We start from the raw sequence: 19,389 nt of genomic DNA on the forward strand, positions 1-19,389 counted from the left end.
GGTATGCTCTGCTAGTGAAAGATGCTATCTAAATGCAAGGCTTTCTTTCTTTCTTTTCATTACAATGTGAGATGGGAAGTGTTCTCAGAGACCAAACAATGGATAATTCATTAGCTACGTCTGGTTATTCAGGGACATACTTTGCACCTTACTGTTGGAAATCTTTATGTGATCTATGTGGTTGTGGGGGGCATGAGGCTTTTAAAAATCAGAACACAAACACAACCAAGAGGGAGTCGAGCAGCAAAAGGGAGTGAACCGCTGTCCCAGGCAGTATGGCACAGAGCAATTATGTTGTTAAGTTAGACAACCCGACTGGAGTGGGCTTTTGCTTGCGAGTTCTTTATTTCTGTAATTGTACGCCAACAGAAGTTGTACCGATTGTATCAAATGGCTCATCAATCTCACTGCTCCTACTGTGGAATAAAGCAGCTTATGATTCGAACCAAACTTCACCTCACCCAGTGTTAACTCAGAGATCGTAGGAGTACATATGTGTAAGACACAGAAAATCCGATCCAAAACACAAGGGAGTTTTATTATTACATTCTTGGATCCAGCTACCACATAAGTACATAGGGCAGTGAGAGTCAACTGCCATGAAAAAGTGCTCAGACTGTTTCGAATTTAAAATTCTCATCCTTGTGTTCAAATCCCTCCATGGCCTTGCCCCTCCCTATCTCTAACCTCCTCCAAGCCCTACAACCCGCCGGGAACTCTGCATTCCTCCAATTCCAGCCTCTTCCACATCCCCGATTTTCAATCGCTCCGCCGTGTCTTCAGCTGCCTAGACCCCAAGCTCTGGAATTCCCTCCCTAAACCTCTCCATCTCTCTCCTCCTTTAAGACCCTCTTTAAAAGCTAACTCTTTAACCAAGCTTTTGGTCATCTGTCCTAATATCTCCTTATGTGACTCGGTGTCAAATTTTGTCTGATAACGCTTGTGAAAGGCCTTGGGACATTAAAGGCGTTACATAAATACAAGTTGTTGGTGTTAAGGAAGCAACTGACACCACCATACCTAAGAAAATAAAATTTAAATATTTCACAGATATTTGAGTGGAGATTTAAACCATCAAGCTTTGGATACCTTCTGGATATAAATATTAAGACTGTAACTATCTTGAGAATAAGAAAATGCTATGGTCATATACAAACTGGAAAGTCCCCATGAAGATTCCTTGCAGCCTTGCTACATATACCCTATTGTAAAGTCCCAGAGACATTACTAGCAGCACTGGACTGCATGAAATTTATTTTGAACTGAACCCATTAACAAAGCCTTTGAACACATAATGATTAACAGAATGTAATTTTTTTTGGTCTCCATCACCTGTTCCATTACACTAAGAAATCAAGATCATAAAAGATACAGTTGCCGTCATACTTGAGCACCTACTGAACCATGGAAGTTAAGTGCTGGATATAGGTGCATTAGGAAACCAGTGAAAAATGTTGGCCGCATTTCTTTATTTACATTTCCATCTTGCTGGTCCAACAGCTCAATCAGGCTCAATCCAGATGGCTTTAACTTAATGGATTTTTCAAACATTTCATATACATGTTCTGTCATTACCTTCCAACCACGTGTAGAAGGACTCGCCTGTGAACATAAAAATAAATCACTATTTATGGCAAATAATATGAAACTCCTCTTACCACATTCAACAAAACCAACACATAACACAATTATCTCACGCATTTTTACCCTCATCGTCCAAAGATGCAGACTCATGCTGGAATATGGTTTCACTTGCACCAGCAGCCCCTTGGAACCTTACCAAAAGGGTCACGATCACATATAAGCCAAGATAGAAAGTGCTGGTAGGCTGTTTGACCTTCTCGGCAATCACAGCTGAGCATATGCTGTTCTCACTGGATGTACACATGTGTGTATCTTCCAGCAAGTGTCACTGAGCACCAAGCAATAGCAGCAACCCTAATTTTCCACTCTCTCAATCAGAGACACAGAGACCAGTTGTAACATCACCACAGCCACTGCTAAGATCAGCTAACTGAGCACAGTTCAGAGATCAAATTGTTGATTTTCCTGGTCTGTATAGCATTTTGCAACACAACATGGAGCATTTATCCATGCCATCAAGGTAGTACTGTAAAACAGATTTACACTCTTCCTTTGAAAGCTGTCAAGGGTGCAAAATAAACACATTTGTTTCATCAATATTGCAATGCTGTATACCAGAGTCCATTCATACAACTGCAAGGATAACCGCTTGAATAAATTTGTTGTTCTAGTGCAGAAATTCTTTTTTATTCCGAGTTGAAGGGCAACATGGCTATCTATTAATTTCTCATTACTGTCTAAGCAAACTTAGCAAGTATAATTAAGTTTTTCCATCCATCACAGGTGAAACTCTTTTCATGTTGCATTTTTGTTTTAAAAAATGCAAAAAAGGAAAATTAATTTTAAATGTCTAAAGTAATGGAATTTAATATTTACAGGTTTAACAAATGTTTCATTTCAGTGCACTACAAAAATGATTACTGAATCATTTTTCTGATTAAAACACATTTAGGCAAATTATTTTACCCACCGTCAAAGAACTATTTTTTTTTTAAAAAAGTGGGCTGCAAAAGTGGTTTAAAATGCAAACCAAAATGCAGAAGTACATTTGTATCAATAATTTAGTTCATACATATTCGTATCCATCTCTTCTGCTCTTACCATCACCATCTCCTGGAAAGAGAAAAATGAGGTTTTTAAAAATAAAAATCAAGTCAATTAGTATTACTTTCATTATTTACAAAATCTAAAGCAATATATAAAAATAAAATCCTGTATTGTCCTTAGCTTCCTGTATATGTATTGAGTTGGAATGGCTCAGTTGGTAGCCTCTGGTCAGAAGGTTCCAGCCCCACTCCATGACTTCAGTGTATAACCGAGGCTGACATTTCTGTGCAGCACCGAGTACATGCTGCAATGTTAAACCAAGACCCCTCTACCTGTCCCAGTTCTTCAGGCGGACAATAGAGATAATGCCACTATTTGAAGAACAGGGAGTTCACTCAGTGTTTTGGCCAACATTCCTCCCTCGAGGTCACTAAAAATAAATTAGCTGCTCATTCATCTCACTGCTGTTTGTGGGATCTCTGTGTACCAAATAGCTGCCACGTTTACCTAAACAACCAGTGCACTTCATTATACGTGAGACACTTTTGACATGTTTATGGGACACATTTGAGATACACGATAAACAGTTAGGTAAAGGCAATTTTTTTTCTTTTTATGCCTATATCCAATTCAACTTTCTTTTGGCCTTATTTTAGTTCGTGGTTACCACCTTTAAATTTTTTCATGTCATACACTCTTTGACCAAGCAGGCCAAACTCCTGTTAATGCCACTCGTGAGGTGAATATTAGGAGGCACTTGAAAGTACCTGGGATAATTCACTGAGTTTGCTGCCTTCTCTCTGTGAAAGGAAAGTCCCTGCTCAGTGTCTCCACTGCCCGTTCAGAGAATATTGGGAATTCACTTATTGGAGAATTGCAGGTGAATTGCTTGCGATTTTCCATCCATTAATGTCAGACGGACAGAAAGTTGTGGGCATAGCACCTGTGATTTTCCAATAGGTCACCCACTCTGTCCATCAAGTAAGGACCATCAACAACTTCTCAGGACAACTAGAAATGAGCAATAAATGCAGCCTTGCCAACGTTGCCAAGAAATTTAAAAAAACTTTTGCTTTGTCTGAAGCAAAGTTACTGCCGAGCATGCAGATACAACAAGAGCCAAAACAGGTTTTATACATAAACTCACCTCTGCTCGGTGCTAGTGGATTCAGAGGACGATACACAGAACGAGGCCTGCAAAAGATTACGTTTTTTTTTATTATTAGTTGCTTAATGGAACAGATTTCAACAGTGCTGTAACAGTTTGGAACACATTGCTGCACTGCTCGCGTGGCAAGACGTCCTTCAGTAGTCGCAGATTGGAATCTCAGGCCAAGTTCTTTCCTAAGTTAAACTGAATTTCCTTCTGCAGATTCAAGTAATGTCAAAGCTTCTAAGACACTACTTCAAGAGCAGGAGGTAAGTTTTCTCAAGTGTCCTGACTAGCATTCCTCCTTCAAATACCAAAAAAAAATCAACTAGGTCATTCATGTCACAGCTGTTTGCGGGCAATAATGGTGGAAAATAGCCATTTCACTTGTTTTCATACCAGTCACCAAACTCCAATAGTGCATTACGAACATACGAAATCGACAGGCAGGAAAAGATCAGCTGGTCCATCAATCCACAATGTGTGAAGCAGTTTTGACGTAAGGTTCCGTACAAATTCACCTCTAATGAAAACCTTTTGCATGTGTATACTCCCCGATAGTCACATTTCAGATGCTATTCCAATGCTCTCCTAGCTGGCCTCCCATCCTCCGCTCTCCATAAACTTCAGATCATCGAAAACTCAGCTGCCCGTTATCCTATTCCGCACCAAGTCCCGCTCATCCACCACCCCGTGGTTGCTGACCTGCATTGGTTCCCGGTCTCCCAACGCCTCCAATTTAAAATTCTCATGCTCGTGTTTAAATCCCTCCATGGTCTCACCACTCTCAATACCAGACATGGAACTGTTGAGTTTGTGTTCTGAAAACAAACTGGACTGAGGCAATTCAACAGAAAGTGGTGAGTATCAAAACAGAAACTACAGCTGGGTAAATTGGCATAAACTTCACAACTTAACAAACAGACATTTGAACCAACTATTAAATGCACTGACTATTAAATCCAACGAATCAATGAAGAAACAAACAATGGCAGCTGGAAAACTTTGTGTGTGTGGAGCAAAGAGACTCTATATATAACTTGGGCTGGAGAGATCACATGGCCGACCTCAGGATCCAAACATCTTAAATGGACAGAGTCGAGAGATTTTCACTATTTGAATGATAACCTAATTTATTAATATTAATCTGTTGACTACCTGAAAAATTACATGTGTAGAACGTATGAAGGGTGAATTGGGGACATGAAATGTGGTCGTCACTGTCAACACAAAAGATTGAGAATTTTGAGAGTCAGGCCAATTCAAAGCCTGAACTGCTGGGATGCTGCACAAAACCTACAGTATCCACTGATCACAATTAAAAAAAGTGATAAGTGACATGTCCTCAAATCTATTTTTGAAAACAAAAACTCAAAATACATACTTATGTCTTTTCAGTGGCAATTCTAACCCTATCCCTGCCAAGAACATAAGAAATAGGAGCAGGAGTAGGCCAATTGGCCCCTCGAGCCTGCTCCGCCATTCAATAAGATCATGGCTGATCTGATCCGAACCTCAAATCTAAATTCATGTCCAATTTCCTGCCCGCTCCCCGGAAATAGAAAATAGCTTCAAGGAGTATAATATAGAGGAAATTAAAAGAAAGTACTTGAAGCAGTTCTCTTCATAGATGCTGTTCCACACCCTCCAAGCTGACAATCCCCTGTACCCAGTGTAACGCTCTGGATTCAGGAGGAGATCCACATATTCTGCATCAGGCGACAACTCATCTGCAGGGAGAGATTAATTATCACTTTCAAGAAACAGTCTCCACTTTATTTACAAATAAAACAAAACAGTACAAATACTGGAAACAAGTCAGGTCAATCAACATCTGTGAAGAGGAAAGTCAGGCATTGACATTATTAGGGTATAGCTTTCATCAGAAATGAAGACAACTTAGTAAGTTTAGAGAGAGAAAAGAGGGAGGAAGAGAATCAAAACATGCACCAATCGCAGAAAGGGGGTTAATGGGTTGAATGACCTGCAAACTGCTTATAAAAGACAAATGAAGCAACGTGTAACATAAAAAGGACAAAAGAATGTGCAAATAATTAGGAGGGTGAAAAGACATGGGAAAATGGGGGCCGGGGGGGAGAAAGCTGCAAATGCAGAAGTGAAATGAAAGACAAAGTTGGGAAAACAGTGGGTTTGCCAGGCCTCAAAAAGAGAAAGAAAATGACAACATCACAGGCCCAGACCTCCCATCATCACTGTGCTCTGACAAAAGGGTCTCTACCCAAACACCCACTTGCCTCCACTTCTCCCGGACATTGAAAGACCTACCACACATTACAAGCAGCCCCGCTGTAAAGCAAATGGAGCAATAGAGCCAAGGTCCAAAGCTACTAGACTCAATGTTCAGGCTGCAGAGTATCCAGGAAAAGGATGAAATGCTGTTCCTGAAGCTTGTTTTGAGTTCAACTGGTACAGCGTGGGAGGCCAAAAAGAGAGGTTAGAGCATGAGTGGGACGGGGAATTAAAATGGTGAGTCACAAGGAGGTCAGGGTCATGCAGAGGTTTCAGTAACGCGGTCATCTAATCCGTGTTTGCTCCCCCCAATGTAGAGGAGACCGTGCAATGAGCAGCAAATACAGTGTACTAGATCTCTCCCAACCTTACTAAAATTGCCAGCTCATCTTTTAGTCTTCTATTCTAATGAAAGGCACATATCCCAAACACCAAAACCTGTCTTTTCTCTTTACAGATGTTGACTGTGCTGCTATATATTTCCATTTTTTCTGGTTTCACTCCACTTTATGTACTTTACATAGCGTGACCTGTATTGGCAACACAATTCTACCCGTCTCAGTCCTATAATAATTTGGCACAACATCATACAAATTTGAATAGAAGCAAATTTCCTTTTATTTATATACAATGTGATTGATATATATTTCAAAAAAGATACAGCATAATTCATTGAATTTTCAATTAAATCATCAGGTGGCTATGTGAAAGTGGCTTTGTTAAAATTGAACCGAATCAAAGAAATTACAACACAAGCTGTCATTATGCCACGTGCAGCTGCACTGGTGCTAGCTCTTCAACTGCAGAATCTCATGTAATTCCATTTCACTGCCCTTTTCTTGTATCCTTCCAGATTCTTACTTTCAAACACTTACCCAATTCCCCTTCAAATCATGATTTATTCTCTGTCTCAATAGCCACTTATAGTAAAGCATTCTTCTTGTTTTAATAACCCTGTTGTGTGGAAACAAGTTTTTTTTTTAACTTCCTCTCTATTCTGTTCGTGACAACCCTGACTATATGCCTCTGGTTACTAATTTGCCTTACAATGGAAACATTATTTCACTTTTTACCCTTGCAGAGCCTGTCATAATTTTGAAAAACGATATTAAATCCCCTTTAACCTTTACTGCTTGTGGAAAAAGATCCAATTTTTCAAGTCTGTAACACCTCATTCCTGATATCATTCTAGTGCATCTTCACTGCAGCCTTTCCATGACTCTAACATCCTTCCTATAATGGAGTGCCCAGACTGCACAAAATACCGCAACATAGTCAATGAGACAAATCCAGCACAACTTCCTTGCTTTGGTATTGAACACTTTTGTATATAAAACAGCCAAAATCCATTTACCCTCTTATGCCTTCCTACCTGCATTTCAAACTTTAAAGTTTAAATCTTGATTCTGTAAAAATCAAAATATGCACAAAAAAGGGAGGACAGAGTCTTACCATCAAGTACCCTTTTAAAAATAGCATTCACACTAGGAATAACAATACGCCTGGATAACATAATGAGCTTGAGAGAGAACTGACGACACATACGCTGTTGAAATGAAGCATCTGGATTAATATCAATCTCTACTGATGCCAATTCAGCTGCCTTAAACTGCAGATACTAACTTCCCCGTATCAATTCCTACTGACACGACCAGCACTCGCTGTTCAAACTAAGTTATTCACAAAGATAAAAGAATCCAATTTAACAACAGTTTGGTATTTAAAGACCAAGATGTAGAATCAGTTTGGGTAGAGATAAGAAATAGTAAAGGCAAGAAGTCACTTGTGGGAGTAGTTTATAGGCCCCCTAACAGTGACCACACTGTAGGACAGGGTATACAGGAAGAAATAATGGGGGTTTGTGAGAAAGGAACAGCGATAATCATGGGTCATTTTAATCTACGTATAGATTGCAAGAATCTGATTGGTAAAGGTAGCCTAGAAGATGAGTTCATAGAGTGCTTTCAGGACAGTTTCTTAGAGCAGCACGTTCTAGTGCCAACCAGAGAGCAGGCTATTCTAGATCGGGTAATGTGTAATGAGACAGGATTAATGACCTCATTGTAAAGAAGCCTCTAGGTAGCAGTGATCACAACATGATTGGATTTCACATTCAGTTTGAGGGAGAGAAGAGTAAGTCTAAGACTAGTGTTTTAAACTTAAATAAGGGCAATTATGAGGGCATGAAGACAGAGCTGGCTAAAGTGAACTGGGAAATTAGGTTAAGGGATAGGTCAGTAGAGATGCAGTGGCAGACATTTAATGAGATATTTCATAACACTCAGCAAAGATACATTCCAGTGAGAAAGAAAGACTCTAGGGGAAGGACATATCATGTCATACTTCCTAGAAGTAAAGGGAATTAGGGGTTACGGGGAGCGGGCAGGAAATTGGACATGAATTTAGATTTGAGGTTAGGATCAGATCAGCCATGATCTTATTAAATGGCGGAGCAGGCTCGAAGGGTCGATTGGCCTACTCCTGCTCCTATTTCTTATGTTCTTATCATCCGTGGCTAACTAAGGAAGTTAAAGATAGTATCAAAGTGAAAGAAAAAGCATACTATTCCGTGAAGGTTAGTGGCAGGTCAGAAGATTGGACAGAATATAAAAAACAGCAAAGAATGACTAAAAGAATAATAAGGAGGGAGAAATTAGAGTACGAGAGAAAGCTAGCTAGAAATATAAAAACAGTAAGCGTTTCTACAGGTATTTAAAAAAGAAATGAGTAAGTAAAGTGAGCATTAGTCCTCTAGAGTGAGAGTCTGGGGAATTAATAATGGAGAACAAGGAAATGGCAGATGAATTGAACAGATATTTTGCATCTGTCTTCACTGTAGAGGATACAAATAACACGCCAGAAATAATGAATCAAGAGGTGAAAGGGAGTGAGGAACTTAAAACATTTATAATCACCAGGGAAAGGGTTGTGAAAAAATGATTAGAACTAAAAACTGACAAGTCCACAGGTCCGGACGACTTCATCCTAGGGTCTTAAAAGAAGTGGCTGCAGAGATAGTAGATGCATTGGTATTAATTTTCCAAAATTCCCTAGATTCTGGAAGGGTTCCATCAGATTGCAAAATAGCGAATGTAACTCCTCTATTCAGAAAGGAGGGAGACTGAAAGCAGGAAACTACAGGCCAGTTAGCTTAACATGTATCATAGGGAAAATGCTAGAAGCTATTATTAAGGAAGTTATAGCAGGGCACTTAGAAAATCTCAATGCAATCAGGCAGAGTCCACACGGCTTTGTGAATGGGAAATCGTGTTTGACTAATTTATTAGAGTTCTTTGAGGAAATAACAAGCAAAATGGATAACGGGGATCCTGTGAATGTGGTGTACTTGGATTTCCAGAAGGCATTTGACAAGGTGCGACATCAAAGACACAAAATAAAAGAGCTCATGGTGTAGGGGGGTAACACATTAGCATGGATAAAGGATTGGTCAGCTAACAGGAAACAGAGAGTAGGCATAAATGGGTCATTTTCAGCTTGGCAAGATGTAATGAGTGGAGTGCCACAGGGATCAGTGCTGGGGCCTCAACTATTTACAATCTATATCAATGACTTGGATGAAGGGACCGAATGTATGGTTGCTAAATTTGCTGATGACAAGAAAGCAGGTAGGAAAGTAAGTTGTGAAGAGGACATAAGGAGTCTGCAAAGGGATATAGTTAGGTTAAGTGAGTGGGCAAAAATTTGGCAGATGGAGTATAATGTGGGAAAATGTGAACTTGTCCACTTTGGCAGGAGGAATAGAAAGCAGTATATTATTTAAATGGAGAGAGATTGCAGAGCTCTGAGGTACAGAGGGATCTGGGTGTCCTAGTACACGAATCACAAAAAGTTAGTATGCAGGTACAGCAAGTGATTAGGAAGGCAAATGGAATGCTGTCATTTATTGCAAGGGGAATGGAATATAAAAGTACAGATGTTTTGCTACAGTTGTACAGGGTATTGGCGAGACCACATCTAGAATACTTTGTGCAGTTTTGGTCTCCTTATTTAAGAAAGGACATAGCTTTAGAGGTGGTTCAGGGAAGGTTCACTTGACTGATTCTTGGAATGGGGGGGGGGTTATCTTATGAGGAAAGGTTGGACAAGCTGGGCCTGTATACATGGCGTTTAAAAGAATGAGAGGTGATCTTATTGAAACATATAAGATCCTGAGGGGGCTTGAAGGGGTAGATGCTGAGAGGATGTTTCCCCTTGTAGGAGAGACTACAACTAGGGGACGCAGTTTAAAAATAAAGGGTTTCCCATTTAAGACGGAGATGAGGAGAATTTTTTTTCTCTCAGAGGGTCATGAGCCAGTGGAAATCCCTTCCCCAGAGAGCGGTGGAGGCAGGGTCACTGAATATTTTTGAGGCTGAGTTAGATAGTTTCCTGATTAACAAGGGAGTCAAAGGTTATAGTAGGTAGATGGGAAAGTAGGGTTGAGGTCACAATCAGATCAGCCATGATCTTATCAAATGGCAGAGCAGGCTCGAGAGGCCGAATGGCCTACTCCTGCTCTCAATTCGTATATTCGTATTGGGGAATGTTAAAAATAGAGAACACAATTTGAAAAACACTCAAAATACATACACTCAAAATAATACAGTTTTTAAAAATATTACTCGTCAGTCTCTCATAGCATTGTTAACAGGAAAACAAGGCATTGTGCAATCTTCAGGCGAAGTGGGGTTAGAGGGAGAGGGATAATTGGACCAGGGCATGTAGATGTAATTCAGTCCCCAGTCAAAATTATACATTATGCCTTTAATTTTATATATTTCCATTATATATTCCTATAACCACATTTATAATGGAAATGGCCTTTGTAAAGGTGTCATGCTGGAATTACACCCTCCTGCCAGTGCTACTGCTAGTCAAGATTGATCTCTGCATTTGGCTTGTTTGCAGTCAATCAGGACAGTTTTTGGACCACTAATTATTATTGAGCATTTGTAGTGTATTGGCTTAAACCTCATTTAGTCATTAAACATTTTTAGATCAAAATTTTGGAATTCTTAGGAATGAACACTTCACCAGACGTTCACTAGATCCTTACCATCAAGTTCACAAAAATGATCTTGTGCATCATCGTATCTTGCCCAATCAATGAAAGCTTCTTTTGTTTGGTTACTAAGGACAAAAGAAAGTGTGATTTGGTACAGGAATACAAACACACCAACCAAGCACCGATAAATTGCCTATGACGTTGCAGTCAGTTGATGAATATAAGTAAAGTGGAGCGGGGCGCGGGGGGAAGGGCGGGGAGAAGAGCACGGGGAGAGAAAAAGAGGGAAGAGAAGGGAGCCAACAGAGAGAGCCGTAAGATGCTTTTAGATTTCTTTCTAATAAATCAGTGTGAGCACATTCTGCAGAGACTACACCTGAATGTTCAAATCCACTTTCCACATGTTAGTCATATTGTAGCATCATGTGCTAATGCCAAAAGTCGTAAATGAGCAGTGGCCATTACAGGTGTTTCCCTGACCCCCTTACTCCAATGGTGTGTCGAGGATGCTGTCTGAAGAAAAACTGTTCCTCGACTCCAACATCTATGATTAAGGCTTGAAGATCAGTGAAATTTATAAATTACATTGCTGTATATTTACAAGCATTAAATGCACATAATACCATCTTGATTTCTGCTGCCACATTTGTGCTGAAATAAAGCCAAGTTTCTGACATTCCAATATGGACTTGACAGTATAAAATTTGCAGGGCTGTTCATTCCAATTTCATATTAATGTCAAAAAAAACCTTTCAGGGTTTTCTAAATGCCAGTAAGAGCTTGGGATTGTTTAGCAGTAAAATATAGTAATGGTAAAAATAGTACAGAAGTTGAACCAGAAACTAGTTTTACTAGCCCAGCATCATCTGTTGCCTTGGTAGGATCTTGCTTTCCATTGGTTGAAAAAAAGTGTTATGCTCTATTTATTAGAACGCTGCTTTGTTTAAGAGACCAAGTCAAACTGATTGTAATTTCACAACTGAAAAATCCTACATGTTAAAAGCGCAAACGGTTTACATCCTAATGAATGGAGTACTGCTGCATCCTTTTATAGTAAAAAGTGGGCTGCATATGTTCCAAGTGCACCACGATTCACTAAGTTGTCTGGATGAGTTGTTGCAATCAGGACCAGCACAGCTAATCTCATATCAAGAGTTAGCACAAATAAAACTGCAGCAGGTTAGATCATTGAATATTTACTCTCACCTCAATGTGCTGTTGACAGCTCCAAGCTTATTCGCTTCCTCACATTCTTGCAACTGTACTACTGTATTCACTTCCTCAGAATACTAGACACACAATAAAATATTAGCAAATCAACTATGCATCTGGAAGGAATTATTAATCCACTATTTATACTGCAACAACTGAAAACATGGTAACACTGGAATCAGTTTAACAAACAAAGTTCAGAGAAATGTGCACATTCTGGATTTGAACCATATCATCTTTCAATCAGGGAATACAGTAAAAACTACATACTGTGAAAAATGTCTTTTGGTCAAGAACGTTCAACGTACATATACAGGGATTAAGATATTGTGTGCTATTTTGCATTTTTGCGAAAGCTTGCATTTGTGTATAGATAATTTGTAACTTTAAACGGTTTAATCACGACCTATGCTTAACGTACCATAACTAGTCCTATGAACAAGTGATCAGGTACAAAAGTTAATTCAAATATATTTACATGAAACATCTATCAGCTGTCGACTTACTTTGTTGAAATTGGCTGCTTTAATTCCAATAGGAACCTCACTCTAAAAATGAAAACAAAGTGTTAAAACAGCTGCTCAAATTGAAATTGGTACTTCAAGAAGTCTCCTCAGAACATGGCCAGCAAATTACTGGATTAAGTGCATAAAGTGATTAAAGAAACTTGGGAGTAATCACACCACAAAGTAGAACACCTGACTATAAAAATGTGAAACAGTTTCCAGAATGCTCACCAAAACTAGAAGAAATCATGGAACTTTTTTCTAAAAAAGTGAAAGGTTTAAGCTTAATTTGCTGGACAACTGGGTAATCTTACATTTACTCTATTTCAGATTGGGGGTGATCATATTTAAACATGTTATTCAATTTAAATTTAATTGAGGATTTATTCCAGGGATGCCTGCTGACTGTCCTGCTGCAGTCTCTTCTTTAGCTTGCCTGCTCACCATGGCCTTCTGGCCATCCCCATCTTCAGGTCAGTTGCTCTTGCTGCCTTGGCTCAGGCAGTGATTCATATTTGGGAGCTCCGTTTTATTAATATGCTTTCTGACCATATTGCTATTTCAAATCTTTTTTCTGCTTGCTTCCAAGTTTCTTGGGCGCTCAGGACCGCGGTAAACAGATTACAATGGGATTTCTGAGGGTTGAGTAAGGGGCTGTCATGTAATGTTTGGTAAATGTGCTGAGCATATATTATTTAAGATTTGTGATGGAAGTTTTCCCTTACTTAAATCCTGCTCAACAATTTCTATTTAATATAAAAACTTGAATTTCCCACCAAACAACATCTGTAAAACACTTCCAGACACTTTACCTCAGAACAAGGCTCTACATGACAATCCTTAATCGAGCAGTGTCCATCGTTTGACCAGAAGGGACAGGGTCGCTTCAAATTGACCTATTAAAAAAAAGGTTTACAGAGTATTTTAATCAGCCTACATCTGAACATTTATATTTAAATCTATTGGACAATGTAGGAAAAAGTTGCAGGCTATGGGGAAGAGCAGGGGAGTGGGACTAAATGGGTAGCTCTTTCAAAGAGCCGGCACAGGCACCAGGGGTTGAATGTCCTCTTTCTGTGCTGTGTGATTCTATGTCCTGAGACCACTTATGCAAATCATAAGTTTTGTTTTACCCTAACTCTATTAGACAAGTTATTTGTGTTATAGCAGACAGAATACATCACAACTCACCTACTCATTCATAGATTTTTACGGCACAACAAAACCAGGTTTCCACTGAATACATCGGTAACTATAATCTACTACAGGGAACTTGACAGGGTTTGCACTCAAGCTGATCAGTGGCAATTGACGTACAGACAGATGAATAAACAGTATGTTTGAAGTACGAGCCATATGTAGGACAGAAAGTTTTGTTCATCATGTTTTAGTTGTAGCCTGAAAAGGTTACCCCATTCTGCCACTAGCATTTTAGGCATCAGCCATCTCAGGCATAATTCAATCAGATCGATATTAATTTACCCCAACCTGGTAGCCATCCATCACCTAGGGTAGCCATCCATCACCTAATCTGAAAACATTGAAAGCGGTGGACCATTCCCAGCACTAGTCATTCATGAAGAAACCATTTGGTTCAATGCATACATGACATCTTGTAGTCACAGAATGAGGGCAATAACGCTTCAATTCTTACATGAAACATATTTAACTCCTAATGAGAAAGAATCCTTATTTTAATCAAGCCCACACATCAGGATGATGAACCAGCAGTCAGGTTTACAGAGTGGTAAGTAGGGTAAAAGTATTTACCCCCTCCAAAAAAATAAACTAATCTTGGATCAGTTCTGACACTAGAACTGCCCAAAAACTCAGCTACCATTAAACTTTGGAGTTCAATACAAAACCAACATGCACTTCAAAGTACCTTATGAAAAACATTATTGTATACAGTTGAAAGTTTTAAGCAAGTTAAGGATCTTACTTTGTAATATCTGAAGTAGTCCCTTTCTTGCAATTTCTGTAATTTAGGGAAGATCTTGTAGCTGTTGAAGTCATCAATACTTTCTATGTCACAGAAGCAGTCATCCAAGACACCTGTCAACTATAAAAGATGACATTTTATTTTCAGGCATATAAATTTAAGATACATTCGTCTGAAATGCTTTTAATAAAATAATGTGATTGGTTCCACATATTAATAGATAAAAACTTCAAATGCTAGAAATGCACAACAGGTCTATTAGCATCTGAAAAAAGGCAAGAGAACCCCTTTATAGGGCTAACCAAAACAAAATGGGGAAGGAAGCAACTATAAATAAGTTAATGCGTTTAAATCGTAACCTGATGTGAGGTTACATACTGAAATCATCCAGCACTTTCTACCCACCAGCTACACTTTTTTGAAAAAAGGCTGAGGAAGTGCTAGACGGTATACGAAATGTGACCTAGAATCATAGAATCGTTACAGCACAGAAGGAGGCCATTCAGTCCTTCAAGCCCATGCCGGCTCTTTGTAAGAGCAATCCAGTTAGTCCCATTCCCCCGCTCTATCCCCATAACCCTGCAAACTTTTTCTCTTGAAATATTTATCCAATTCCTTTTTGAAAGCCATGATTCAATCTGCATCCGCCACTCTTTTAGGCAGCACATTCCAGATTATAACTACTCACTGTGTAAAAAAGTTTTTCCTCACGTCACCTTTGGTAATTTTGCCAAACACCTTAAATCTGTGCCAGTGGGAACAGTTTCTTTTCATTTACTTTATCTAAACCCTTCATGATTTTGAACACCTCTATCAAATCTCCTCTCAACCTTCTCTGCTCTAAGGAGAACAACCCCAACTTCTCCAGTCTATCTATGAAACTGAAGTCCCTCATCCCTGGAACCACTCTAGTAAATCTTTTCTGCACCCTCGCTAAGGCCTTCACATCCTTCCTAAAGTGAGGTGCCCAGAACTGGACACAATACTCCAGTGTTTTATAAAGGTACTCTATGGGGGAAAAATTGGATAAGGGTCCATTCTGGGCGATGGTAGCGCGATGCGCTAACACCCCGTGCCCGACGGACCCTGGGCAGGCAAGATGCAAGTTTGGACCCAAGGGAGCACTTACCTGCAATCGGCGTTCCTTTCCAGACCTTGCACATGGAATCAATGCAATTTGCACTTTCCACTACCAGAGGGAGATCAATCTCTTAAAGGGAGGATGTTTCTTGGAAATCTCTTAAAGGTAGCTTGTACCTGTTATTTGCTGAAAATAACAGTCTACTGTCTGCACGGAGTCTGATGTGGAGATGCCGGTAATGGACTGGGGTAGACAAATGTAAGGAGTCTTACAACACCAGGTTATAGTCCAACAGTTTTATTTGAAAATCACAAGCTTTCGGAGATTATCTCCTTCGTCAGGTGAGTGAGTGAATGAGAGGTTCTCAAATCGCATATCTTATATTAGGCTGGGAATCAAAGGTGTCGTTGGTGTTCAGACAGGTTAGCCACGGAAAACAGTATGTCCCAGTATACTGAATACACAAGGGTCAAATTACACAGACAAGGAGAGAAAGAGACCCGAAAGGCAGAGAGAGAGAGAGAGAGAGAGAGAGAGAGAGAGAATGTCCAGTTGTATTAAAAACAGATAACTTTTTTTCCCCCGCTGGTGGGGTTACGTGTAGCGTGACATGAACCCAAGATCCCGGTTGAGGCCGTCCTCATGGGTGCGGAACTTGGCTATCAATTTCTGCTCGACGATTTTGCATTGTCGTGCATCTCGAAGGCCGCCTTGGAGAATGCTTACCCGAAGATCGGTGGCTGAATCACTGCACAGGACCTCCAACCAACGCTATACACCAGATACATAGACGACATTTTCTTCCTGTGGACCCACGGCGAAGAATCACTGAAGAGACTACACGATAACATCAACAAGTTGATGACCTCCAAACATATACTCAAAGCAGTGGGAGGCAACAGGGGACGAAGTCAATGCCAGGCACACAGCATCATGAACATGGATGCAGTGCAGGAACAAGTTCAATGCTTTGACATGAGTGGTCAAGGTGAGTGAGGTCAACTGTCAAGTAGCATTTCCTACCAACCGCACCATGCACTACACCCCCCCATCCCAATAAACTCTTCCAATCAGATGCTTCCTCTCACCCTTACACATTACCACTGCTTCAAGCCGCCCATCTACAACTCACAGGCAACACACACTGGTAGCTATTCAACCATGACAGGCACATCACCCAGGCACACGTCCCGCTTTCTTGCAGAAGGTGACGCATATCAAGAGGCAGCAAGTAGCCGTGGCATTTGGCCCCTCGAGCCTGTTCCACCATTCAATGAGATCATGGTAGACCTGCGACCTAACTCCATATACACGTCTTAGCCCCATATCCCTTAATACCCTTGGTTCACAGAAATCTATCAATCTCTGATTTAACATTCACAAGTGAGCTGGCATCAACTGCCGTCTGCAGAAGAGCGCTCCACCATTTGCTCGTAGAAGCATTTCCTAGCTCCTTGCACGTCCTGGCTCCAAATGTCAGGCCAAGTCCCCGCGTCCTAGTACTCAAGTCTAGGAGACCTCCAAAAACAGTTACAAATGTCTCGGCAGCCAGAAGCAATAATCCAGCCACTAACCTGTAAAACCTGCAAGGTCCCTTTAAATAGCGCCAGTGGCAGGTCCTCCAGGCACCTTAAGGCACGTTCAGATGGTCAGGGTTAAGACTGTGCGTTGAGTTGAGCGTTACACACCATTTTGGGACTTATCACTTTAAATCAGCGCTGCATACTGATTGAAACCATTTTCTCCCTATTTTACATGATTCCAGCGATCATTATCTGCGCCTGCGTAAACTCCTATACTAAGATGGCGTCTGGCGCACATCACGCAGGAAATGTGCATGCGCATCCAAGATGCCATCTTGGATGTCGGAGAGGCCATGTAGCGCCAAAACAATGGGCGCTACACGGCCCAATTTAGCGCCCTATGTCTCTATTTATAAAGCCAGGATCCCGTATGCTTTTTTAACCGCTTTCTCAACCTGTCCTGCCACCTTCAAAGATTTGTGCACATATACTCCCAGGTTTCTCATTTCCCGCACCCCCTTTAGAATTGTACCATTTAGTTTATATTGCCTCTCCTCATTCTTCCTGCCAAAACATATCACTTTGCACTTCTCTGCATTAAATTTCATCTCCATGTGTCCGCCCATTCCACCAGCCTGACTATGTCCTCTTAAAGTCGATTACTATCCTCCTCAATCTGGTTGCGAAAAGGCATTAGAAACACAAAAGGGAAATAAAACTCCAAAATAAAAGGCAACAAAATGGAATGTGAAGCAAAGAAACTGGCAGGAATATTAAAGAAATATAGTTGCTCAAGTCCATTTTCAGAGCACGATTGGCCAGGATGAAGACGAGGATGCTGAGCATGGCTGCAGCAGTCTAGGAAGTTAAAGGCAGAAATGGGAGGTGAATCTGAAGTGACTAACCACAGGGAAATCGGATCCTGCTTGAAACAGAGTGGAGATGTTCAGCAAAGCAGCCACCCAATCAGTGTTTGGTGTCAGTGAGCATTAAATATGATAACACATTGAAGGAAGCTCATGTAAAGTACTGTCTTACACAGATATGTTTTGAGCCCCAGACAATGGTGTGGGAAGCAGTGAATGGACAAGTGCTGTTTCTGCTCAACTGCATGAGAGTCTGGAGAAAACATGTGGAAATGAAAGTGACACAAGAGTAAACAAGGAAGACACGGCAACAATGGTCCCTCTGGAAAGCAGACAGAACTGATGGAGGGAAAGATGTATTTGGTTCCAAAATGATGATGTTGTAGGTGACAATGGACAACCCAGTGGCTGTTAAGACTGATGGGATGGAGGACAAGAACAATAGGGATAATTTTGTCGCCGTGAGAAGAGTGGAGACTCTGCAATAGTCAAGAATCTCAATGTTTCTTCCCACCCGGTTTCCTATAGTCATTCATATTCCATCCCACTAGCTGCTGCATCTGCCAGATCATCTTCCGCAATCTATGGTGTAACTCCAGCACCAAACACACCTTCCCTTTCCTGGAGGGACCATTATCTCTGTGACGCTCTTCTCCATTGCAGCTTCATTCTTTTCCATTCTATATAGAATTGCTGGTCCATTCAAAATCCTTAAAATACTGAATCCGTGCATAAAAGATTCACATTCACAATTACATTTAAAAGTGATAACAATTGATCACTCTCAAATTTAACCTGATGGCAGTAGATTCGAGAAGTGTTTTGTGGTTTTTGTTCAAATTGATTTATGGATTAATAATTGACTAAATTAGATCAGGCTATGGTACAAAAGATCTCTATCTGACTTTACTGACAAAAAAAAGTTAGTTATCGAATGAATCAGAACCAAAAGGCCAGTCAGAAAAAATACATTTTTCAATTTTATTAAAATTGCAGTTTTTTTTAAATAAAAGTATTCAGCATAAACCAGAGAGGAAAAAAGTACACATAGGTCCATTCTAAAAGCACTGAAGCATTAGGGGAAACTAAGTCATCAGCATTCCGAGTTTCCAAGAAGGATGTTCCGTTTTGCCACTCTTACATGTGTGCTTTCTAAAGTTATGGAACCTGATGTTCAATCTCATATTATCTGCCTTGAAATTCTGGTCCAATCACCACCATAG

General features: G+C 40.3%; 1 protein-coding gene across 2 annotated transcripts in view; it reads right to left on the reverse strand.

The window, feature by feature from the left end:
• Positions 1-19,389, reverse strand: part of ero1b (endoplasmic reticulum oxidoreductase 1 beta) — an 89,009-nt gene that overhangs the window by 45,907 nt on the left and 23,713 nt on the right. For both annotated transcript variants that reach the window (XM_067984136.1, XM_067984135.1), the window contains exons 2-10: positions 14,697-14,816; positions 13,567-13,650; positions 12,755-12,796; positions 12,243-12,325; positions 11,088-11,161; positions 5,391-5,511; positions 3,779-3,825; positions 2,686-2,697; positions 1,576-1,602 (exon numbers count right to left, since the gene is read on the reverse strand). In XM_067984136.1, coding sequence (XP_067840237.1) covers positions 1,576-1,602; positions 2,686-2,697; positions 3,779-3,825; positions 5,391-5,511; positions 11,088-11,161; positions 12,243-12,325; positions 12,755-12,796; positions 13,567-13,650; positions 14,697-14,816 — 610 coding nt within the window. The remainder of the gene's footprint in view (positions 1-1,575; positions 1,603-2,685; positions 2,698-3,778; positions 3,826-5,390; positions 5,512-11,087; positions 11,162-12,242; positions 12,326-12,754; positions 12,797-13,566; positions 13,651-14,696; positions 14,817-19,389) is intronic.

Source organism: Heptranchias perlo, chromosome 5 (assembly GCF_035084215.1).
Source record: "Heptranchias perlo isolate sHepPer1 chromosome 5, sHepPer1.hap1, whole genome shotgun sequence".
NCBI lineage: Eukaryota > Metazoa > Chordata > Chondrichthyes > Hexanchiformes > Hexanchidae > Heptranchias > Heptranchias perlo.